Source organism: Rana temporaria, chromosome 4 (genome assembly GCF_905171775.1).
Source record: "Rana temporaria chromosome 4, aRanTem1.1, whole genome shotgun sequence".
Taxonomy (NCBI): Eukaryota; Metazoa; Chordata; class Amphibia; order Anura; family Ranidae; genus Rana; species Rana temporaria.
Window position 1 is genome coordinate 16985368 of NC_053492.1, and position 26427 is coordinate 17011794.

General features: G+C 45.4%; 1 protein-coding gene across 2 annotated transcripts; it reads left to right on the forward strand.

Annotated features, from left to right (window-relative positions):
- Positions 1 to 4039: 4039 nt before the first annotated feature.
- Positions 4040 to 20977, forward strand: LOC120935988 (perlwapin-like). Of its 2 annotated transcripts, none has more exons than XM_040348048.1 (4): positions 4040 to 4662; positions 9555 to 9701; positions 12424 to 12561; positions 20844 to 20977. In XM_040348048.1, exons 1-4 carry the CDS (start codon positions 4596 to 4598, stop codon positions 20861 to 20863), a joined length of 372 nt encoding a protein of 123 aa, XP_040203982.1. In that variant the 5' UTR covers positions 4040 to 4595; the 3' UTR covers positions 20864 to 20977. The 2 variants fall into 2 exon arrangements, with proteins under 2 accessions (XP_040203982.1, XP_040203983.1); XM_040348049.1 differs by having other exon boundaries at positions 4042 to 4662; positions 20859 to 20977.
- The last annotated feature ends 5450 nt before the right edge of the window (positions 20978 to 26427 follow it).

Sequence of the window (26427 nt, forward strand, 5' to 3'; positions counted from 1 at the left end):
TTCAAATTTCACGGCGCGGGAAGGCCGGCTATAGTTTAGCATTGGCTGCCCCTACTATTAGAAGGGGCAGCCTTGCGCTAAAAGTAGCCGTACGGAAACTCCGTACCTGGCTTGCGCGGGGCCCGCGCAAGCTTGTGAATCAGTGGTAGTATGCAATTTGCATACTACACGCTGATACACAATGGGAGCGCCCCCTAGCGGTCCCCGCAAGAATGCAGCCTAAAATCTGCGAGGCATAAGAGCCTTATGCCACGCAGATTTTAGCCTGCAGTCGGTGTAACGAGGTTCCTGAATCAGGAGCACTCGTTACACCGGAGCAAGTAAGCAATTGCGCTGCGTAACCTATGGTTGCGCGGGCGCAAGTGCTTCTTGAATCTGGGCCATTGTATAAGATAGTAAGGCTGAACTCCGGACATAAAAACCTTGAAAATATATTCATCAATAGCAACAGAGGAATTTAATTCCACTTTGTGTGAGTGACATATTACAGAAGAGTCTTGATAACATGGTGGCATGGCCAACTGACAAATTAAATTCAACCTCTATGGGCCAGATTCTCAAAGGACTTACGACGGCGTATCTCCACGTACGCCGTCGTAATTCCGAATGCGAGCCGTCGTATCTATGCGCCTGATTCTTAGAATCAGTTACGCATGAATTTGGCCAAGATACGAGCGGCGTAAGTCTCCTACGCCGTCGTATCTTGGGTGCATATTTACGCTGGCCGCAAGGGGCGCTTCCGTAGATTTACGCGTTGAATATGTAAATTAGCTAGATACGCCGATTCATGAACGTACTTGCGCCCGCTACACCGTTTACGTTAGGCTTACGTTCGGGGTAAAGTTACCCATGCTTTATGAGGCGCAGGTAATGCAAAGTATGGACGTCGGAACAAGCGTATCTTTTTACGTTGTTTACGTAAGTCGTACGTGAATGGGGCTGTGCGTAAGTTACGTTCATCTATCCGACGCATGCGCACTGGGATACGTCCATGGACGGCGCATGCGCCGTTCGTTCGGCCCCTCATTTGCATGGGGTCACGGCTAATTTTAATGCAACACGCCCACCTCTTCCAAATTTGAATTACGCGGGCTTACGCCGGCCAATTTACGCTACGCCGCCTCAACTTACGGAGCAAGTGCTTTGTGAATACTGCACTTGCCTGTCTAAGTTGCGGCGGCGTAGCGTAAATAGGATACGCTACACCCGCACAAAGATGTGACCAGATACGTGAATCTGGCCCACTGAGTCCGGTTGCAACTAACAAAACTTGTATTGAAGAAATGGCTGAAAGATACAAACAGCCCAGAGGGAAGGCACCCATATGGGAACACTCACAATTCTGGAGCAACTTCTGATGCACCAACAGCATCTGTCTCTGAGGGTGGAATGCAGCCAGGTCAGTCTGAGCCCAGTGGGGAGGATTCCTAGGAAGGATAGTGTGCCCCTATCCTGTCCCTACTCATCCGGAACCTTTCCCTACCGCTATTCATTTTCCCTGACAGATGGCTGACCTGTAGACATGTGCAATTTGTTTCCTTCGGAATTAGTTTTTCGTCAAAATTCGGCATATTCTTTCATTCAAAAACATCCGAATGAACTAAAAACGGTTTAACAAATTTCTCCGATTTTTTTTTTTTTTCCAAAAGAACAAAAAAACTAAATTTGAAAATCCGAAAATTCGAAAATAAGCGAAAATCCGAAAATCTGAAAGAAAAAAAAACATTTGGATAATTTATATCATAATTAAAATATTACGTTTATTAACCATTAACATTGTTTGTTTATTTATTATTAATAATAATTAAAATAATGAAAACTGGAATAATAGTTATAAACTATTAAATTATAGGTATTGGAATTTCCTTTCAAATTTGGCTGCCTGTTAGTGAATGTAACAAATACGAATTTATCAGAATTTTCAAACTAACGAATCCCGCATCTATACGAATGGAACTTACCGAATTGAAATTTTTCAGATTTGTCAAATTACCAAAATAATGAATAACTCGAATAAGGGTCTGGTATGGATTTTTGGGGGAACCCTGCGCCATTTTTTTTTATGTTGGTGCAGGGTTCCCCTTAAAATCCATACCAGACCTAAAGGGTCTGGTATGGATTTTTTGGGGGAACCCCCATGCCATTTTTTTAAATGGCGCAGGGTTCCATACCAGATCTTAAGGGCTTGATAAGGAATTTGGGGGGACCCCCAAAACATTTTTTTTATTTTTTTTTGTTTCAGGGTTCCCCTTAATATTCATTCCAGACCCAAAGGACTAAGGGGGGAACCCATGCTGTTTTTTTTTTCAATTACTTTTATCTGTATTGCCGGGACCCGACAATTCATTATAGCCGCGAGTAGTTTTAAATTACTTTTTTTCCTTTAGAAATGTCATTGTGTGCAGGGACAGTTCTAAGCACAGGAAACAAGTGCTACTTCACAGGCATACTATACACAACCCCCAGGTACAAAATTTAAAGGAATATTTCACTTTTATGTTTCACTTTAAGCATTATTAAATTCACTGCTCCCTAAAAAAACGTCAGTTTTTAAAACTTTTTTTTTGCATTGATACATGTCCCCTGGGGCAGGACCCGGGTCCCCAAACACTTTTTATGACAATAACTTGCATATTAACCTTTAAAATTAGCACTTTTAATTTATCCCATAGATTTTTAAAGGGTGTTCCGCGGCTTTTAGAATTTGCCGCGAACACCCCAAATTGTTCGATGTTCGGCAAACGGCCAAACAGCCAATGTTCGAGTGGAACTCATGTCCGACTCGAACATAAAGCTCATCTCTAGCCATACTACAGATCATGGGGCCCATAGGAAAGGTATGGGACCCATAGGGGTATGGGGACCATAGACAAGGTCCTCTGCCCTAGCAACCTCCCTGCCATTGAACTTAAAGGGGTTGTAAAGGAAAAAAAAATATCCCTAAATAGCTTCCTTTACCTTAGTGCAGTCCTCTTTCACTTACCTCATCCTTCCATTTTGCTTTTAAATGTCCTTATTTCTTCTGAGAAATCCTTACTTCCTGTTCTTCTGTCTGTAACTACACACAGTAATGCGACACTTTGTCCCTGGTGTGGAGAAAGCCTCTTGAGGGGGCGAGCAGGAGGGTCAGGATTCTATCGACTTTGCAGATAGAGAAAGGAACTGTGTGTTGGTGGGCGTCCTGACACTCCTGCTCACCCCTCCCCCCTCAAGAGTGTACGGGGTCAGTGTCACAGGGGGTACAGGGTCAGTGTCACAAGGAGGTACAGGGTCAGTGTCACAGGAGGTAAAGGGTCAGTGTAACAAGGGGGTACAGGGTCATTGTCACAGGAGGTATAGGTTCAGTGTCACAGGGGTACAAAGTCAGTGTCACAGGAGGTACAAGGTCAGTGTAACAGGGGGTACAAGATCAGGGTCACAGGGGGTACAAGGTCAGTGACACAGGGGTACAAGGTCAGAGGCACAGGTGTACAAGGTCAGTGACACAGGGGTACAAGGTCAGTGACACAGGGGGTACAAGGTCAGTGTCACAGGGGGGTACAATGTCAGTGTCACAGGGGGGTACAAGGTCAGTGTCACAGGGGGTACAAGGTCAGTGTCACAGGGGGTACAAGGTCAGTGTCACAGGGGGTACAAGGTCAGTGTCACAGGGGGTACAGGGTTAGTGGCACAGGTGGTACAAGGTCAGTGTTCATTCTAAAGGTCAGTGACACAGGGGTACAAGGTCAGTGGCACAAGTGTACAAGGTCAGTGTCACAGGGGGTACAAGGTCATTGTCACAGGGGGTACAAGGTCAGTGACACAGGGGTACAAGGTCAGTGACACAGGGGTACAAGGTCAGTGTCACAGGGGGTACAAGATCAGGGTCACAGGGGGTTCAAGGTCAGTGACACAGGGGTACAAGGTCAGTGTCACAGGGGGTACAAGGTCAGTGTCACAGGGGGTACAAGGTCAGTGTCACAGGGGGTACAAGGTCAGTGTCACAGGGGGGTACAAGGTCAGTGTCACAGGGGGTACAAGGTCAGTGTCACAGGGGTACAAGGTCAGTGTCACAGGGGGTACAAGGTCAGTGTCACAGGGGATACAGGGTTAGTGGCACAGGTGGTACAAGGTCAGTGTTCATTCTAAAGGTCATTCAAGGTCATTCTAAAGGATTTAGAATACTGTGTGTGAAAAAGACATGGGCAATTTATTAACTTGGCCCTGTAACAGTAAACCTTTATAACTTGGGTCCGTGAAATAAATGCTGACAACCAGCAGATTTACCTTTAATCCACTGGCTTCATTTTTAGACAGGCATGCCTTGCTAATGAAATGCAAACCAAACAAAGGAATCTTCAGAGTGAATCAAGAATTCAACATCACATTGAGTTTGCAAATCTGTTTGACTTGTTTCTCAACTTTCCCACACCAATTATATAATAAATATTTATTAGCATTGACTTAGTTGAAGAGTTATTTACCTATTGCGAAACTGGGAACTAAGTTAAATAATACCATTTTGTTTCAGTTCCTGCCCTGTCCCTATGATCTCTAAGGCCTGGGTATAAAATCCATCTGCAGAGCTGATCATCAGCGGAATATTCCCAGCAGACATGAAGGTGATGGTGATATCTCTCTCCCTTCTCATGGGGGCAGTCGTGTTCCCAGCAGTGACCGCAGGTAAGTTAGTGAATGCCATGACCTACAATTTCTTCATCAATCCTCTTATCATTATTCTTTCATCCCTTTATAAATGTATTCTAATACCCCATATACATTGGCCCGGATTCACGTAGAGCGGCGTATATTTGTGCGGGCGTAGCGCATCTCATATGCGCTACGTCGACGTAACATAGAGAGGCAAGAACAGTATTCACAAAGCACTCGCTCCGAAACTTGCGCCGGCGTAACGTATATTGGCCGGCGTAAGCCCACCTAATTCAAAGTAGGTTGAAGGAAGGCGTGATACATGTAAATGAACCGTGACCCCATGCAAATGAATGGCCGAACGAACGGCGCATGCGTGCGCATGCTCAGAATCCCGTTGCATATACTCCCTAAGATACGACGGCTCAATGCCTTCGACGTGAACATAACCTACGCCCAGCCCCATTCACATACGACTTACGTAAACGACGTACAATACGACGGCTGTTCCGACGTCCATACCCTAACATGACTTACCCCTGCTTTATGTGATGTAACTTTACGCCGGACGTACGCCTTACGTAAACGGCATAGATTACTGCGACAGGCGTAAGTACGTTCGTGAATCGGCGTATCTTGCTCATTTACATATTCGACGTGGAAATCAATGAAAGCGCCCCTTGCGGCCAGCGTAAATATGCGCCCAAGATACGACAGCGTAGCAGACTTACGTCGGTCGGATGAGGCCAAAATTCAGACGTATCTTCTTTTAAGAATTAGGCGCAGAGATGCGACGGCGCATCCATGCACTTACGCGGCGTATCAGAAGATACGTTGGCGTAAGAGCTTCAAGAATACGGGCCAATATCGGATTTTCCAAGAAAAACCTTGGGGTCTGTAATGTAGGGGGGGTATGTACTGTAGGCAGGGGGTCTGTATTGTAGGGAGGTCTGTGTAACATGTAGGGGGTCCAGAACTGTTAGGGGGGGGTGTCTGTGTAACAAACTGTGGGGGGCTGTGTAATGTAAAGGGGTCCAGAGGTGCAGGGTGCTGGGTAATGTAATGGGGTCCAGAGGTGCGGTGCTGTGTTATGTAAAGGGGAGCAGAGGTGCAGGGTGCTCTGTAATGTAAAGGGGTCCAGAGGTGCAGGGTGCTGTTTAATGTAAAGGAGCCCAGAGGTGCAGGGTGCTGTGTAATGTACTAATGTACTAATACTAAAATCTAGTGGAACCAATTGCATTCAGAAGTCACCTAATTAGTAAATAGAGTCCATCTGTGTAAAATGTAATCTCAGTATAAATATGGTTGTTCTGTGAAGCCCTCAGAGGTTTGTTAGAGAACCTTAGTGAACATACAGCATCATGAAGGCCAAGGAACACACCAGACAAGTCAGGGATAACGATGTGGAGAAGTTTAAAGCAGGGTTAGGTTAAAAAAAGATATCCCAAGCTTTGAACATCTCACGGACCTCTGTTCGATCCATCATCCGAAAATGGAAAGAGTATGGCACAACTGCAAACCTACCAAGACATGACCGTCCACCTAAACTGACAGGCCGGGCAAGGAGAAGCAGCCAAGAGGCCCATGGTAACTCTGGAGGAGCTGCAGAGATCCACAGCTCAGGTGGGAGAATCTGTCCACAGGACAACTATTAGTCATGTTCTCCACAAATCTGACCTTTATGGAAGAGCGGCAAGAAGAAAGACATTGCTGAAAGAAAACCATAAGAAGTCCTGTTTGCAGTTTGCAAGAAGCCATGTGGGGGAGGGGACACAGCAAACATGTGGAAGAAGGTGCTCTGGTCAAATGAGACCAAAATGTTACTAATGCCTCGTTTCCACTGAGCGGATCGGTTCGGTACGCTATTTTGGGTGTTTCCATTATGAAAGTGTGCCATTAAACCGTACCGGACCATTCTGGGTCCTGTTTCAGATGTGGTGCCATAGAAAATGAAACGGTTCCATTCGGGCAGACATATAATACATTCCACTGATTGGTGGACTCGCTAGGCATTTTTTCTAAACCCTGAATGGTCCCTGACGGTCCGATTTGCAGTGGAAACGCTCACGAGAATAGACCGGTCCATTCTAACCACTCCAAATTTACTGACCCGAACCATTCCGTTCAGTGGAAACAAGGCATTATTGTCCTAAAAGCAAAACGCTATGTGTGGCGGAAAACTAACACTGCACATCACCCTGAACACACCATCCCCACCGTGAAACATGGTGGTGGCAGCATCATGTTGTGGGAATTCTTTTCTTCAGCAGGGACAGGGGAGCTGGTCAGAGTTGATGGGAAGATGGATGGAGCCAAATACAGGGCAATCTTAGAAGAAAACCTGTTATGCCGCGTACACACCATCACTTTATGTGATGAAAAAAAAATACGTTTTTAAAAACGTCACTTTAAATGACCGTGTGTGGGGGAAAACGTCGTTTTATGTCTTCTGAAAAACGACAAAAAAAAAATTGAAGCATGCTTCAATTTTAAGTGTCGTTTTTCAAAATATCGTTTTTTACTTCACAGAAATTGACCGTGTGTAGCAAAAAACGTAGTTTAAAACAACATTTTTACACCCGCGCATGCCCAGAAGCTAGTTATGAAGCGAGCTTCAATGGAAAAACGTGGTGAACGTAACCTCACTTTGCTAGAACATTGTGAGAAAAACGATGGTGTGTAGGCAACTTCGTCTTTGAAAATGTAAGTTTCAAAAACGTCGTTTTTTACTTCACAGAAAATGTCGTTTTTTTTTCATCACATAAAGTGATGGTGTGTATGCGGCATTAGAGTCTGCAAAAGACTTGAGACTGGGGGGAGGTTCACCTTCCAGCAGGATAACAACCTTAAAGCCAGAGCTACAATGGAATGGTTTACATCAAAGCATATTCATGTGTTATGCCCCGTACACACCATCACTTTATGTGATGAAAAAAAATGACGTTTTTAAAAACGTCACTTTAATTGACCGTGTGTGGGGGAAAACGTTGTTTTATGTCTTCTAAAAAACGACCAAAAAAAATTGAAGCATGCTTCAATTTTATGTGTCGTTTTTCAAAACGTCAACTTTTACTTCACAGAAATTGACCGTGTGTAGCAAAAACGTTGTTTAAAACTACGTTTTTTCACCCGCGCATGCCTAGAAGCTACTTATGAAGCAAGCTTCAATGGAAAAACGTGGTGGAACGTAACCTTGCTTTGCTAGAACATTGTGAGAAAAACGATGGTGTGTAGGCAACTTCGTCTTTGAAAATTGAAGTTTCAAAAACGTCGTTTTTTACTTCACAGAAAATGTCGTTTTTTTTCATCACATAAAGTGATGGTGTGTACGGGGCATTAGAATGGCCCAGTCAAAGTCCAGACCTAAATCCCATTGAGAATCTGTGGCAAAACTTGAAAATTGCTGATCACAGACGCTCTCCATCCAATCTGACAGAGCTTGAGATATTTTACAAAGAAGAAGAATGGGCAGAAATGTCCCTCTCTAGATGAGCAAAGCTGGTAGAGACATCCCCAAAAAGACTTGCAGCTGTAATTGCAGTGAAAGTATTGCAAAGTATTGACTCAGGGGGGCGCCATACAAATGTACGTCACACTTTTCATATTATTTGTAAAAAAAAAATGAAAACCATTTATAATTTTCCTTCCACTTCACAATTATGTTCCACTTTGTGTTGGTCTATCACATAAAATCCCCAAAAATACACTTATGTTTTTGGTTGTAACATGAGAAAATGTAGAAAATTTCAAGGGGTATGAATAGTTTTTCAAGGCACTAAAGGGAGAAAGGTATGAAAGAAACGAGGTAGAGGAGTTGGGAAGAAAAAGGGGGGGGGGGGGTGGAACCATCTTTTACTCCCTCCAACTAATTATATTGAAAGAGAGGCTGTTTGTCTCTATTTTAGGCAGTGGGAATAAAAGGTTCGCCACTTACGGGAATCAAAGGTCTTTTACCATAGGTGCCGTATAGTTATTTGTTGGTGTCAGATCAATGTGAGGTACCGTTTGGGTGGGCTGCAAAAAACAGCCCTGGTAGGGAAAGGGTTTAAAATGTATTTTTTTACCATGTACACTGTTAGCCAGAATCACGTAGAGATACGACGGCGTATCAGTAGATACGCCGTCGTAACTCCGAATCTGCGCCGTCGTATATTTAAGTGTATTCTCGAATTGAGATACACTTAAATGTAGCTAAGATACGACCGCTGGCGCCGTCGTATCTTAGCTGTCTATTTATGCCGGCCGCTAGGGGCGTGTACGCTGATTTACGCCTAGAATGCATAAATCAGCGAGATACGCCTATTCACGAACGTCTGCTTGCCCGTCGCAGTAAAGATACGCCGTTTACGTAAGGCGTTTTCAGGCGTAAAGATAATCCACCAAAAAGATGGCACAGCCAATGCTAAGTATGGACGTCGGAACCGCCATCAAATTTCACGTCGTTTGCGTAAGTCGATTCAGAATAGGGCTGGGCGTAGGTTACGTTCACGTCGAAACCAATGAGTCTTTGCGGCGTAATTTGGAGCATGCGCACTGGGATACGTCCACGGACGGCGCATGCGCCGTTCGTTCAAAACGTCATTTATGTGGGGTCATGCTTTATTTACATAAAACACGCCCACCTCTTCACAATTTGAATTAGGCGCGCTTACGCCGGCACATTTACGCTACGCCACCGCAACTTACGGAGCAAGTGCTTTGTGAATACTGCACTTGCCTCTCTTACTTGCGGCGGTGCAACGTAAATGACATACGTTACGCCCGCACAAAGTTACGCCGGCGTACGTGAATCTGGCTATTTATATCCATCAAAGTGTTGGCCATGGATGAAGGTGTGACCGCCTATAAAGCCCATTCTTGTGTATGAGTTTGACATGCCTGGTGAAGAAAGTTACTGACTGTCCTTCTCTGTCTTCCTTCCACAGACAAACCTGGATACTGCCCAGGCTTGACTAATTTATGCACATTGGGAGGCCCATCTTTAAATGAATGTGAGACGGATCAGGACTGTGAAGGGGAAAAGAAGTGTTGCAAACAATGCTGGAAAAAGTGTGGTGACCCTCTTATATCAGGTACAAAAGTTTAGATAGAGAACCTTTACACTTTAAAAAAATAAAATAAAATTTGTCTGATCTATATATAGTAAATCTTTGGATTGCGAGTAACTTGGTCTGCGAGTGTTTTACAAGATGAGCACATTTTTTTTTATAAATTTTAACTTGGTAAACGAGTGAGGTCTTGCAATACGAGTAGCGTCACGTCACGTCACGTCACGACTGAGTATAAAAGATAAGAGAGGTGCCTCCAAGTATAGCAATATGGTTACATTTAATAAAGGTACCACATCAAGGCCCGGTTCACACTGCCACGAGCCACGACTTGGGATTCGACTTGTGAGACTCCAAGTCGCGTGAGATCTGAAAGCCCATTTTATTCAATAGGAGCTGTCTTAATTAGCACTACTGAAGTCGCTCCAACTTTAGAAGTTTCCTGTACTACTTCATGGTGACTTCCAAACGACTTGAGCCAATAGAGTTTATTATTTTATTTATTATTTTATTTTATTTTAGGAGGGTTTGTGGAAAATAAAGTTTATGCTCACAAAAGTAGAGGTAACATGCCACCCAAAACAAACCAGCAGCTCCTTCAGGGGTAGTGCTACATATATATATATATATATATATTTCATTGCTAGAGGCATGTAGGTCCGGTACTGCTGGTTAGGTGGCGCGAATCGAGACTCCCTGGCAAGGGGGGCCTCTGTGCTCTCTTTGCTGAGTAGCACGGAGGCCATCCACATTTGTTGGGCTGCAATACCAGGCGCTACCACTGTGGGACAATGTCATTTATGCGGTGGTGTCGGACGCCGCACTGGCTGAGGTGCCATCAGAGGCCGGGCTTCCCCGCCCGGATGTTATGAGGCACAGGTGTTAGTATACACCTATTCATAGTGGGTTCCCTGTATTCATCACTTTCTTTCACCTATGACTAAGCATCTATACATGTTAGCTTGTTTGTCCCCTATGTCCACTTTCTACCATTGATTGCAGTGTTGCATGAATTTTTGGATGTTATACAGCTTTGGATTTTATCCTTTGTTCATTTTGTTTCAATAAATCGCCTATCAGAGTGTGGCAGTCCAGGAACATTTCTTTTTTCCACGGATCAGTCAGCGCAGAGTCTGCACCTGTCGGTACTACAGGGCGGGAGCACAGCATAGGTCGCAGGGCTTGGAGCGGTACTCTTTTCCATTTCTTTCACCTTACCTGGCTCCACTTCGAAAATCATAGGATTGGCTGACAGACCCTGATCACTCCCACTCACTAAGGTATTTATAATCAAGGTGTGCAGCATACACTTGCTACACAGCCATGCTCATCCTCTCCAGGTGGATGAAATTTAAGCAAATAGCTGAATGAGCCAAAACAGTGACTTCCCTCCTCATTCTGCTCTCTACCTATGGGTCCATCTGAAGTTTTAAAGGGAGAGAAAGAGTCTGATAGGAAACAGCTTCTCGAGTGCTGTGATCTCTCTAGATATTATTGCTTTTCTCATTGCTTTAAATCAGGGGTGGGGAATCTGCGGCCCGCGGGCCGCTTGCGGCCCGCAAAATCATTCCATCCAGCCCCCCCCCGCCCATGCCGCTGAGTGTGTGTCTGCGGCAGGGCCAGGACAAGGCAGGGGCGGGCGGGACGAGTGCCCTGGGCGCTACCATTTAATATAGGAGGGGGGGCGCAGCCGCAAGTTCTGCCATGGCCACCCGCCAGTGTGTCACTTGGCTGTGTCATTACATAGCGAGCGAGCAGCGGCACTGAACATGCATGTGCTGAGGGCGGACTGTCATCTCCCCTCCCTTCACTGTGGAGGTTAATGTCTCCCCCTACGGAGGAGTCTCGTAGTCCCTCCCTGCCAGCGGCGTGACGTCACTCCACTCACGGCCGGAGGCGAGGTGGGAGCTGGAGAGGAGCTGGAGAGGAGCGCTGTGCACAGGGAGCTGTGACTAACAGTGTAGGCTGTACCCGAGCTAGAGGAGCTGAGGACCCGTCTCGAGGAGCCTGCCTGGCTCTAGCTGAAGCTAGCACTGTGCTACAGAGCAGACGGACTACTTGTAAAGTACGCGGAAGTTGAACTTAGAGCAGATAAATAAATGGCTGGATGGGGGGGGAGCTGGCTGAAGCAAGGTTAATGACCACTACTGTGTATTATAAAAAAAAAAACAGCAGATAAAATATGATTTTGAGTTATTTTAAATGAGCCATGCTTGCCATCTGACTTGCATTGTTGCTGCCCTCTGTTCATGTGTTCCCAAAGTGGCACCCCCACTGTGAAAGTGCATACATTTTTAAGTCGATGATTTTGTACGGCCCCCAAATGATGTTACAAAAATCCAAATGGCCCTTGGCAGAAAAAAGGCCCCCCCCCCCCCCCGCTTTAAATACTAATAAAGTGATTCACGTTAAAGTAAAAACAACGCGCCTGTACATGTCAGAGCCATTGTAACTGTAATGTACTCTTCATTATCCCTGACTCTGTGAAGCATAAAAATCATCTATTGTGTGAATTGTAAAGGACGGGTGGTTGGGTGGGCAGGAAGTATTGCAATGGTAGGCACGGGCAGTAAATCCAAGCTAAAAAAAATGGTGAACAGTGAATTTGAGTAAATAAAAGTAAAATGTTCTTTTACCATCAAAGTGCTGCCCATGGGTGAATGTGTGACCGCCCATTCTTGTACATGCGTTTGTCATACCTGGAGTGGAGCATCATTAACTCTCCCTCTCTGTCTTCTTTTTGCAGATGAATGTCCACTCTATTTTTTTCAATTTTGTCCGAACAGTTTAAATTTAGGTGACTGCCTTGAAAATCAGGACTGTCCTGGAGAACAGTGGTGCTGTGATCAATGTGGGAGGAAGTGTGTTGACCCATCCATTACAGGTAAACCAAGCTTAGACAACCCAGTGATAACGGAGAACCTTTACACTATATAGAAAAACGTTTTCTGAAAAGTCTGTAACACCAGAGAGCCAATGTTGCCATTCACTTGTTTGGGTTCATTGGGGTAGATTCAGGTACAGCTGCGCGCTCATTACGGAGGCGCAGTGTACCCTTTTTCCCCTGCGCCTACGCAAATTATTTGCGCTACGCTTCATTCATGAAGCAGTAGCCACGTAATTTGCGTGGGCGCTCTTCAAAAATGCCTTGCGTAAGGGAGCCTAATGTAAATGATCCCGTAGGGGGCGGAAATCATTTAAATTAGGCGCGCTCCCGCGCCGAGCGTAGAGCGCATGCTCCGTCGGGAAACTTTCCCGACGTGCATTGCGGCAAATGACGTCGCAAGGACGTCATTTGCTTCAAAGTGAACGTGAATGGCGTCCAGCGCCATTCACGATTCACTTACGCAAACTACGTAAATTTCAAATTTCGCGACGCGGGAACGACGGGTATACGTAGCATTGGCTGCCCCTGCTAATAGCAGGGGCAGCCTTACGCTAAAACCGCCGTACGCAAACGACGTAAACTGCGTACGCAAGGCTCGCGTAACGTTGTGAATCGGCGTTAGTATGCAATTTGCATACTATACGCTGACCACAACGGAAACGCCACCTAGCGGCCAACGTAAGAATGCAGCCTAAGATATGAGGGCATAAGAGCCTTATGCCACGCATATCTTAGGCCGAAGTCGGCGTAACGAGCTCTCTGAATCAGGAGAACTCGTTACGCCGGCGCAAGTAAGCAATTGCGCTGCGTAACTATGGTTACGCAGACGCAATGGCTCTCTGAATCCGGGCCACTGATACTGGACATGTTCTCATGACTTTCCAGTACATGGACATATAACACTCACTGTTCTCTATTGGATCTCTTCCCACCCTCTCTCCACCAACACTGAATGGGGAAAAAGTCCCTCAATGCTGTATTTGTGTTGGGTTGTCCTACTCATAGTTTGCATACCCTATTAAATTGGAATTCCATCAAAAATTAAACTTCTATAAATCTGATTCTCCCCCCACCCTCCAGGGCCACATTTGGCACCTTTCGGAGGGAGGGGAGAGCCGATGCCTGTCAAAACCAGGTATACGCTCCCACTTCCAGGGAAAGATCGCTGCAATTTTGTGCGTTGATCTATGCATTGTCCGGTCCTCCTCCTTCCCCCCTCGCTGCCTTCTGGGAGACACAAAGGTTCCAGAAGACAGCAGGGACCATTCAGAAAGAGCAACGCGACTCATGCATGCGCAGTAGGAAACAGGTTGTGAAGCTGCAAGGCTTCACTTCCTGTTTCCCTCAGTAAGGATGCCGGTGTCTTGTCACATTCGGCTCCCCATCACAGATTGCTCCAGAAGTGACGTTCCATCGCCGCCATCTTGTTACACCCCTGCACAGTAATGATAGAGTGAGAAGGGGCAAGCGGACATCTTGTTACACCCACCGGAGTTTTAGATTTCACAGTTATTTTTAACACAAAATTGAGCTTATATGCTTAAATACAGTGGGCCGGATTCAGAAAGAGATACGACGGTGTATCTCCTGATACGCCGTCGTATCTCTGAGTTCGGCCGGTCGTATCTATGCGACTGATTCAGAGAATCAGTTACGCATAGATATCCCTAAGATCCGACAGGTGTAAGTGACTTACACCGTCGGATCTTAGGCTGCAATTCCAGGCTGGCCGCTAGGTGGCGCTTCCGTATTTTTATGCGAGGAATATGCAAATTAGGACCGCCCATCGTTTTTTTTTTACGTCGTTTGCGTTCGGCTTATTCCGGCGTATAGTTACCCCTGCTATATGAGGCGTAGCTAATGTTAAGTATGGCCGTCGTTCCCGCGCCGAGTTTTGAAATTTTACTTTGTTTGCGTAAGTCGAATACGGCTGGACGTAATTTACGTTCACAACGAAACCAATGACGTCCTTGCGACGTCATTTAGAGCAATGCACACTGGGATATTTACGGACGGCGCATGCGCCGTTCAAAAAAAACGTAAATAACGCGGGGTCAACACAAATTTAAATAAAACACGCCCCCTACATCCCCATTTGAATTACGCGGCCTTACGCCGCAACACATACGTTACGCCGCCGTAACTAAGGGCGCAAGTTCTTTCTGAATAAAGAACTCGCGCCCAAAGTTAGATCGGCGTAACGTATCGGAGATACGTTACGCGGGCCGGACAGATACGCTCAGGTATCTGAATCCAGCCCAGTGTTTGTAAACCCAACTGACTGTTTACATGTTAAATGTGAAAATCAGAGGTGTTCTGTCACATTAGCAACCATGTAACGTCAGCAGGTTTGCTGCTGCTTTAAAAATTTAACATCTAATCAGTCCGGCGGATTTCCAAACACTGGGAAAAAAGGGGAAAAAAACGCACATGCTCAGAAGCAAGTTATGAGACGGAAAATTAGCATAATCAGCCTAATGGGTGGCACCAATCGAATGGAACTTCCCCTTTATAGTGCCGTCGTACGTGTTGTACGTCACCGCGCTTTGCTCGAGCATTTTTTATCACGATCGTGTGTATGCAAGTCAGGCTCGAGAGGAATCCCGTCGAGAAAAACTTTGTTTTTTTTCCATCACATGAAAAACGGTCGTGTGTACGCGGCATAAGGGTCTGGTATGGATTTTATGGGACATCACAAATTTATTTTTTATGTGTGTGAGCTTCCCCTTTAAAATCCACACAGTATTCGGAGTCTGGTATTGATTTTTTGGTGGTCCTTTCGCATTTTATAATTTATTTTTATTTATAGAAAAAAGACATGAATTAACATTGCCTTGCAAGATTCCTTTATTTTGGAAATAATGCCATGGTGACCCCCCAAAATACATACTTGTCCCTAATCTTTTTGGGGGGGGGGGGGACCATTGGACAGTTTGCAAAATTAAGGAAGCTTGCAGAGAAATGTAATTTTATGGGAGAGATGCACACTTTCATAGGCATGTTTATGGCACCCCTAAGCAGGTTTTTAAAGGAATATTGTACTTTTAATATTCATTTTTCAACATTTTATATATAGATATATATATATAGATATATATATATATATATATATATATATATATATATATATATATATATATATATATATATATATATATATATATATATATATCGTCTCGCAGGGTCACACGTGAAAAAGACGCTGGTAAATTTGAACTTCTGGTCTCTGCCGCATCCGGAAGTGACTTCACCCGGCGCTTCCTGATGTATTGCTTCATTGGCATGTGACCTTCTATCACGGAAGGAACGAGCACAGTGAGAATGGGCACAGTAAGGCTGGAATGGGCACAGTCAGAATGGGCACAGTAAGGCTGCAATGGGCACAGTGAGAATGGGCACAGTAAGGTTGAAAATGGGCACAGTGAGGCATGCAAATGGGCACACTGAACCTGCAAATGTGCATTGTTGACCCTCTTTTCCTCTTAGGCCTCGTACACACGGACGGACTGTCCGATGAAAACGGTCCGCCGGACCGTTTTCATCGGACAGTCTGCTGCCGGATATCTGTCTGATGGTTGTACACACCATCAAACAAAAATCCGCGCAGACACGATAGGCGGTGACGTGGCCGCGCCGTCGCCGCGCCGATTACGCGGCGACGTGCGCGGCCCTGGAAGGTCAATGCTTCCACGCATGCGTCGAATCACTTCGACGCATGCGAGAGCTTTCGGCCGAGCAGACATGTCCGGTGAGTCTGTACAGACGACCGAACATGTCCGACGGACAGGCTTCCAGCGGACATGTTTCTTAGCATGCTAAGAAACATTTGTCCGCTGGAAACCTGTCTGATCCGCCGGACAATTGTCCGGTCGGCCGTACACACGACCGAACATGTCCGCTGAAACTGGTCCGCGGACCATTTTCAGCGGACATGTTCGGTCGTGTGTACGGGGCCTTACAGTAGCTGCTGCATTCTTACCGTAGGCTTATACTCGAGTCAATAAGTTTTCCCAGATTTTTGTGATAAAATGAGGGCCTCAGCTTATACTCGGGTCGGCTTATACTCGAGTATATACGGTAATTGTGTATAATATATTTGAAAGTACACATTATTATTTTACAATTTATATTTACATAATTTTAAAAGGATTTAACGTCACCCTAATTTTTATTTTGTGCATGTAAATATATATATATACAGTACAGACCAAAAGTTTGGACACACCTTCTCATTCAAAGAGTTTTCTTTATTTTCATGACTATGGAAATTGTAGATTCACACTGAAGGCATCAAAACTATGAAGTAACACATGTGGAATTATACATAACAAAAAAGTGTGAAACAACTGAAAATATATTTCATATTCTAGGTTCTTCAAAGTGGCCACCTTTTGCTTTGATTACTGCTTGGCACACTCTTGGCATTCTCTTGATGAGCTTCAAGAGGTAGTCACCTGGCGCAGCACCCCATCACTCTCCTTCTTGGTCAAATAGCCCTTACACAGCCCGGAGGTGTGTTTGGGGTCATTGTCCTGTTGAAAAATAAATGATGGTCCAACTAAACGCAAACCGGATGGAATAGCATGCCGCTGCAAGATGCTGTGGTAGCCATGCTGGTTCAGTATGCCTTCAATTTTGAATAAATCCCCAACAGTGTCACCAGCAAAGCACCCCCGCACCATCACACCTCCTCCTCCATGCTTCACGGTGGGAACCAGGCATGTAGAGTCCATCCGTTCACCTTTTCTGCGTCGCACAAAGACACGGGGGTTGGAACCAAAGATCTCAAGTTTGGACTCATCAGACCAAAGCACAGATTTCCACTGGTCTAATGTCCATTCCTTGGGCCAGATTCATGAAGCACTTACACCGTTTTTTTGGTAGATGCACGGCGTAAGTGCAGATTTGAATAGACTTCATCGCCTCGGTGTAACCTTTCCACGCCGGCGCGGCGTTGGCGCAGATTTACGCTGGTCGGATCTGGCGCGGACATGGTTTTTGTGTTTTAAATATGCAAATGAGGTTTTTGGGCCGATTCATCAACTTAAGCTTGACCGGCGCAGGCTACTCCCGGTGAGCGGAGCTGAAATTTCCGGTGCAAAGTTACACCTCATAAAAGCAGGGGTAACTTTGCACCAAACTTGCAGAGGTCAGCTGGAGAGCAGCTAAAGCAGCAGCGTTACAAACGAACTGAGCAACAACACTTGCTGGACAACACATAGAGGCGGTCCCCATGTTGGGAGAGGCCCTCAATAATTACAGCCCTCTCCTCTGGGCTGAAATTGGTCATCCGCCCACCTGAGGATTCCTCACCAGCCATAACTGCCCCACCACAATGCAAACCACCTAGCTTAGAAAAAAAAAAGCTTCAGTACATTTGCACCTGCAGGGCGGAAGTCTGGGCTGATTCATGGACTGGGCTTTGGTAGTGGGTCGGCGGAGCTCAGGGATCACGCCCGGGCGCAGTTCTGAGCATGTGCAGATTGGGGCATTTACCCCTGGATGTCACTGAGCATGTGCGGTCTAAGATGCGCCCCGGCGTGACCCCTGCGCCACGGTCGGCACTTCATTAGCATAGGGTGACTCCCAGTTGGCCTTACCCCGCCTTACACCGTCTAAAATCCGCCCCGCTGGGGCATCGTAGACAAAAAAAGTTTCTTGAATCACCTAACTGCCTCTCCGCGCTGGACCGGTGTAGTCTAAAAATGATGCACCACGCCGGTGCAAATCTGCACCATTGTACATGAATCTGGCCCCTTGTGTTCTTTAGCCCAAACAAGTCTCTTCTGCTTGTTGCCTTTCTTTAGCAGTGGTTTCCTAGCAGATATTCTACCATGAAGGCCTGATTCACACAGTCTCCTCTTACCAGTTCTAGAGATGTGTCTGCTGCAAAAGGTGGAAGAACCTAGAATATGAAATATATTTTCAGTTGTGTCACACTTTTTTGTTATGTATAATTCCACATGTGTTACTTCATAGTTTTCATGCCTTCAGTGTGAATCTACAATTTTCATAGTCATGAAAATAAAGAAAACTCTTTGAATGAGAAGGTGTGTCCAAACTTTTGGTCTGTACTGTATATATATTATTATTAGATAATTTTTTTTGCACTGGTACATGTTCCTTAGGGCAATAGCCCGTCCCCCATGCAATTTTTTGCCAACCCCTTGTTGGCTGTTAACCTTAAAAATTATGAGAATTGATTTGACAAATTGGGCTCTTTATTGGGTATCGGATTCAGCGTCAGAACTTTTTATATGTTCAGTTAAAACTTTCCAAACTGATCCAGGTGTGTTGAGCTCATCCCTAGTGTGGACCAAACTCTACCCATCAGAATAATGTAGAGCTTCCTAGGAAAAAAACAAGTGCTGCAATCAGTGCGGGATGAAGTGTGTCGATCCATTAAAACCAGACTCCACTCCACCCAAATATAGAGTCTTTGCAATCTTTGGGGATAAATATTGTATTTTTGTGTATTGTTAGAGCTATGTAATGGCTAATGTGTAAAACATTGACCCGACACATTCATAATATCAAACTTTGTCTACATGCAGCCTTTCCATATTTCATGTCTGAAATCCACACAACCCTGACTTGAAGATTAACCCCTTAAGACCCGGACCTTTAGGCAGCTAAGGGACCTGGCCAGTTTTTGCGATTCGGCACTGCGTCGCTTTAACTGACAATTGCGCGGTCGTGCGACGTGGCTCCCAAACAAAATTGGCGTCCTTTTATTCCCACAATTAGAGCTTTCTTTTGGTGGTATTTGATCACCTCTGCGGTTTTTATTTTTTGCGCTATGAACAAAAATAGAGCGACAATTTGAAACAAAATGCCATATTTTTTACTTTTTGCTATAATAAATATCCCCCAAAAATATATAAAATGTTTTTTTTCCTCAGTTTAGACCGATACGTATTCTTCTACCTATTTTTGCTATAAAAAAAAACGCAATAAGCGTTTATCGATTGGTTTGCGCAAAATCTATAGCGTTTACAATATAGGGGATAGTTTTATTGCATTTTGATTATTATTATTTTTTTACTACTAATGGCGGTGATCAGTGATTTTTTTCGTGACTGCGACATTATGGTGGACACTTCGGACAATTTTGACACATTTTTGGGACCATTGTCATTTTCACAGCAAAAAATGGCTTAAAGTGGGGGTTCACCCTAAAAGAATTATATACAATTACATCCAGCATACTTCGGATATGTAAAGTATGCTGGACTTTTTTTTTTTTTTTCGGGGCACATACCGTTTAAAAGTTATTTTTCATCCGACTTCCGGGTTCTCTCTGCATCGGTGTAGATGATTGATGTGCTGTTATGACGCGTCACGCTTTCCGAAAATATCCGAGCTGGACTCGGCTCTGTACGGCACCTGCGCAGTCAGCTCTACACGGCAGGCGCAGGAGCCGTACAGAGCCGAGTCCAGCTCGGATATTTTCGGAAAGCGTGGCGCGCCATACCAGAGAGAGCCCGAACTGAGTGAAACAGTACTTTTAAACGGTATGTGCCCCGAAAAAATAAAAAAAATCCAGCATACTTTACATATCCGAAGTATGCTGGATGTAATGGTGAATAGATGTTTTTTTAGGGTGAACCTCCGCTTTAAAAATGCATTGTTTACTGTGAAAATGACAATTGCAGTTTGGGAGTTAACCACAAGGGGTTAAGGGGTGAAGGGGTTAAGTGTGACCTCATCTGTGTTTCTAACTGCAGGGGGGTGTGGCTGTAGGTGTGACGTCAATGATTGTGTTTCCCTATATAAGGGAACACACGATCAATGACGGCGCCACAGTGAAGAACGGGGAAGCTGTGTTTACACACAGCTCTCCCCGTTCTTCAGCTCCGGGGACCGATCGCGGGACCCCAGTGGCGATCGGGTCCACGGGTCCCGCGGCCGTGGTCACGGAGCTTCGGACCAGGCCGCGTGCACGTGCCGGCGACCCCACGGCTGGGCTTAAAGGGCCACGTACAGGTACGTGGATGTGCCCAGCCGTGCCATTCTGCTGACGTATATTGGTGTGAAGGGGTCCTTAAGTGGTTAATAGGCTTTAATATATGACATCATTGTTCTAATGCCCCCCACAGTCACACACTATTAATATTATACATTTATATAGCTGTGACAAATACTGCAGCGCTGTACAGAGAACACTGAGCCAGTCATATCAGTCTCTGTAGCAGAGGAGCTTACACTCTAATGTCCCTGCACTCACACACCATTATTATTATTTTTATTCATACTCGTTATTGTCTTTCTAATCACAGCATTTGAATTGTTGGCATAAGAAGCCATTGAAGACATTCGTGAAGAGATGAGATCAGAATCAATCATTGTGATCAGCGGAACGTCACCCCACACACAGGAATTATCTTTGAATAAAAAAAATCTTCAATCCCGATATAACGATTTCTGTTTTCTTTATTAATCAGGAATTCTGACTTGTAAATCATCAGTTCTCATCACACAATACAGAGGGGTCACAATTACCAACAATGGTACCAAAGTAGCAGGGACATCATCACTGTGCTGTTCATAGCTTGTGCAGAGAGCAGAGCTGTGGGAGGGGTCCACAAGACTCCACCCACTATAGGTTGCCTGAAGAAAACTACAGGAGGGGGCGGAGACAAGACCAGTTAGCCTGCACAAGGAGAGAGGGCAGCAGTGAATGGTCTTTATTACAGGAAGCTCTTACACAGAGGTAACGTTTCACACTGAATTACTGTACAGATCTGAAAGAAATAGACAAAGCACTCCCTTTTCAGACGTTAATCTGAACATTTTGGGCGTTTGTTGTGGGTGAAAGTGACAACTTCCAGTCATCCATGTTTGCTAAGGAAGCACACTGGCTGTTTGTCCACACTGTGTTTCCAATTACCGATGTCACCCAGCCCATTTATTTTCATGGTCAGGACTCCCTGGCCATGCAAACAAATAGGTGGGGAATGAAATGGGTTACATCAATAGCTTAATGTAGTTGTAGCGCCCCCCTACTTTCAGTACGGGCGCTACACTAAAATTAGTGGGGAATGGGAGGGTTAATTTACTCCCATTCACGAATTATGGAATTTTAGGCTGCTGCCAATTCCAGAATTTGTCCTGTAGGTCAGTCTGCGCTCCAGGGGTGCGTTATCACCCCTGGGTGGCAGTTGGCGCTAGAGGGATTCTGGGGGACCAACCTTCTTCCAGCAGCCAATCAGAGGAGTTCTTCCCTCGTTGGGCATGCTGGGGGTGGGGGATATATCTGTGGCAGCCGCTTTTGGCGGGTTGTTCTTGCGGGGCCAGAGTTCCAGGTGCGGTACCCACCTTCAGGGTGCGTGCATCCATGGGCCCCGCCACCGTGTCCTGCCATGCTGAGGTCGTGCATCATACAGAGCCTCACCCTAACATTGAGAGAGGCCCCAGCGACTTGCTGGGTCCCAACCTGTTGCTGAGAGGATCCTAGGCTGGGAGTTGTGCGATGGGGGATTGGCTCGGGAGAACCTAGAACCAGAGGTTGTCCAGGAGGCCTAGACGAACCATCGGGGATCCAGTCACCACACCGTATGACAGGTATGCTCAAGCTGTCAGTGGGTGACATCGATTGAACTAACTGGGAGGATTTTCTCAAACTGATTTCACAAATCCTAAATTGTCCAGCCTGTGGCAGAGGTCTGTTTCCTCCCAGTGATCTGCAGGTGACGTTACGGCTGCCAGGCCTGAGATAACTGCCTGTCCGGGGGCACTTTACCCACCCGGATTGGGGTGGCGACGAATTGAGCTACACCATTGTTGAGAGCAGGCTTACTCTCCCCTGATATCCAAGGCCTGATACTAAAGTTCCTCTACGCTCATCAACCTTTCTCTGTCGTGTGCCATGTTGATGTTGGCCAGGTTGGGCCTTGGAATAGAGCATTGAAAACTGAATTGGTGTCTGGACATTTGCTCTTTATTCACACTCACAGAAGTCACCCCTAGATCAAGTCAAGAAGGTAACCTGGAAAGCCGGTCCCAAACTAATCAGCGGCTCCTTCGGGGTTAAACGCTACATAGTTATATGGCCATATCTGGGCATTGCTGTCAATGGTTGTTAAGGAAGCAGCGACTGCTGGCAGCTGCAGTGTCCTTACCAACCACTAATGTCACCATGGCCGTTCACTTACATGGTCAGGAATCTCCAGCCACATAAGCAAATGGGCATGGTATGGAGCCTTACATCATTGCCTAGATATGGACAAAACATACTAATATCTTAATAACTGCTAAAACAATGTCTGCTACTCAGTACTCTCACTATTAGACCTTTCTGTTGCCTTTGACACAGTGGACCACCTGCTCCTACACAAAAAAACTCCAATCCCTTGGCCTCCAAGACTATATTCTTTGCTGGTTCTCCTCCTACCAATCTAAGTGCTTCCTCAGCATCACCTACAACTCTACCTCTTTCTTTCCTCTTCCTCTTTCCATAGGGGTCCTCCAAGACTCTGTCCTCAGACTCCCTCCATTCTTTAACTACCCCTCTTCACGTGCTTAGTTGATAGGCTTGCATGGCCTCCAGTACCGTTTCTATGCTGATGACACCCAAATATAGCTCAGCTCACCCCTTCAGTCTCTGAGTGCTTCATTGAGCTACTAACTGATATATCCATATATCCGTATGGATTTCCACCACTTCTAAAACTAAATTTTTCAAAAACTGAGCTCATGGCTCCCTCCCTTTGCCTTCCTATATTTACCATCTTTAGCAGCTGTACTTAATATTACAAGATGATATCAACAAATAAGGGCTAGATTCAGAGACATTTACGTTTACGTAACATATCCCATTTACATTACACCGCTGCAGATTTACAGCTTAAGTGCCTGATTCACAAAGCTCTTACCTGTAAACTTGCGGCGGTGTAACGTAAATGCGCTCAGTGCAAGCCCGCCTAATTCAAATGGGGCGAGCACCATTTAAATTAGGCGCGTTCCCACGCCGAACGTTCTGCGCATGCTCCGTGTTAAAATTTCCCGACGTGCTTTGCGCAAAATAACGGCGCCCCAATGTTTTTTTTAACTGCGACGTGCGTTACGGCGTTACGAATTCCCGGACGTCTTACGAAAAAAAAAAAAAATTTGAAATTCGACGCGGGAACGACGGCCATACTTTAACATGGCTGTTCTAAAGATAAGCCATGTTAAAGCAGGTGTAACTTTGCGACGGGAAAAAACCGACTAGCGACGACGTACGAGATTGCGACGAACGCGCGGATCTTCGCGGATCGCCGTAAGTAGTCATTTGCATATTCTACGCCGACCGCAATGGAATCGCCACCTAGCGGCCGGCCTAGAATTGCATCCTAAGATCCGACAGTGTAAGTCAATTACACCTGTCGGATCTTAGGGCTATCTATGCGTAACCTGATTCTATGAATCAGCCGCATAGTTAGGGCGGGCGGATCACAGAGATACGACGGCGGATCAGGAGATACGCCGTCGTATCTCTTCTGTGAATCTGGCCCTAAATGCCTAAACTTAGTGCCCAGAACATTAATAAAACAAATAATTCTACCTCTTACCTAATAAACATAAATACAATCCAGTTCATCATAATAATAATCCAAACATAAAAATAAAATACAATTGAACAGTCAAATATTGTACTCCTCTGTTCTGTAACCTCTGACAACCACAGTTCTTATTCCCTCTTGTGCAATCTCCAGTAAATAGTGCTGAAAACAATTATTCTTTTTTTTTTTTTTCAAACAATTTATTTTATTGGAAAAATAAAACATTTACAGAAATCTCGAACAGCAGATATACATTGGAGTTTCACAAGGCAAAGACTACTGTAATATAGAACATCGTACACTACAAAATTAGAACATGCATTGTGAGGGGTTAGGACCCAACCTGGTTGTCTTAAACATTTTGAAATGTGGTAGTTACGTCTTGATTGCCTCTCGGCCAGGGACGAAACATACTTGGTCTTGGGAAATAATAGAGGGGAGTAGTGGTAAGAGTCTGTTTGCTTGTATCTTGGAGAAAATCCTAATATCCGCGTTTGGAAGTGATATATGTCTGTAATTACTTGTTTGTGTGGGATCTTTATCTTCTTTGGGGATGAATACAATGTGGGCTTCCATTATCCCTCTTGGGAGAGGGTTTGAGGGGAAGAGGGAGTTGAAGGCGTTCAAAAAGGTCTTTTGGAGCGTGTCAGAGAATGTTTTGTAATTTTCCCGCGGATAGCCCATCTGGGCCTGGGCTCTTACCGGGTTTTAGTTGTTTTATCGCTTGTTGCCATTCGGCTGTGGTGATTGGGAACTCAAGATTTGCGGCTACATCTTCGGTAATCTTCTCTGGGGCAAATTAAGCTAAAAAAGAGTTGATATCATTAGTACGTTTGTGGGGAGGTTGGACAGGTTGGACGTGTTGAGATCGTATAGGGATTTGGATAGGAGTGTTTTTGGAAAGGAGTATAGAGGTTCCTTTGGATTTCGATATTGGGGAGGTGTCGTGGTGTAGTGGTAGCTATGGGGGTAGAAGCGGTTTGTTATATTTGGGGTTTTCTTGGAGCAGAAGTGTGTTTCCTGTAGGAAAATGACATCCGCTTTCATGCTTCTCATGTTGGCTTGGCTTGTAGTTGAGAACGTTTCTCTGGGGTGTTCAGACCTTTGGCGTTAAGGCAGAGTCATTTTAGGGAGAGGTTAGAAGAACCTGTCTTATGTGTAGTCATGTTAGGTGTAGGGGCGATCCGATGTGTATATGTTGGTTTAGGGAAGTCAGAGACGTTGGGGGGGGGGGGGGCAGGGGGGAGAGGAGCAGGCGTGGGGAGGGGAGGTGAAGTGGGTCTCAGGTAGGATGGGGAAGTGAACTGTGGTGGAAAGGGTGCATGGAAAACTTAGGTGGGAGGGTTGTGAGACTGTACTGTGTGGGAATTGACCTGCAGGCCCACCTAAAAGCGGGAGAGGTTTCGGTTCGGGTCAGCAGTGTTTACGAGAGTTCGATGTTGGTGGGGGTGGTAGATAGCATTCAACTAGAGGGGTGAGATCTGTGTCCCTATGAGGTATGTAGGGTTGAGTGAGGTGCATACAGTGAATGCTGTCGAAGATCAGGAAGGAAAATCGGTTTCCCTCCTGACCACTATTGACGGCAGATAAAATATATGATTCCATGGTGAGAGAATCTTTGGTGTGAGTGGGTACGTTCATTGTAGGATGTCTGCCCGGTGAGGGAGGGTTTTTAATCTGTGGGGGTTGTACACTGGTATACCAGGTAACTCAAACTAGTTGTGAGACATGGGATTGGATTGTGGCAGCATAGTAACATATGGATGAGGGAGGGATGTAATGGTAGGATACAACTGAGAACTGGAGATTTAGGGGCAGATCCACAGAGCGAGTACACCGGCGTATCTACTGATACGCCGGCGTACTTTCAAATTACCCACGTCGTATCTCTGTTTTGAATCCTCAAAACAAGATACAACGGCATCTGGGTTAGATCCGACAGGCGTACGTCTTCGTACGCCTTCGGATCTAAGATGCAATTCTTCAGCGTCCGCTGGGTGGCGTTCCCGTCGTTTTCCACGTCGAGTATGCAAATTAGCTATTTCCGACGATCCACGAACGTACGAGCGGCCGTCGCATTTTTTTACGTCGTCTCTAGTCGGCTTTTTTCGGCGTATAGTTAAAGCTGCTATTCTGTGGCGTATAGTTAAACCTGCTATGTTAAGTATGGCCGTCGTTCCCGCGTTTAATTTTACATTTTTTTTTTGTTTGCGTAAGACGTTCGTGAATCGGGATGGACGTAATTCACGTCTATGTTAAAAAAAATGACGTCCTTGCGACGTCATTTAGCGCAATGCACAGCGGGAAATTTAGGGACGGC

Excerpts from the sequence above, each read along its gene's own strand:
- LOC120935988 (XM_040348048.1), top strand. The coding sequence starts at position 4,596 with ATGAAGGTGATGGTGATATCTCTCTCCCTTCTCATGGGGGCAGTCGTG. Across the intron at positions 4,663-9,554 it reads GTTCCCAGCAGTGACCGCAG|ACAAACCTGGATACTGCCCA; the intron begins GTAAGTTAGTGA and ends TTCCTTCCACAG. Across the intron at positions 9,702-12,423 it reads TGGTGACCCTCTTATATCAG|ATGAATGTCCACTCTATTTT; the intron begins GTACAAAAGTTT and ends TTCTTTTTGCAG.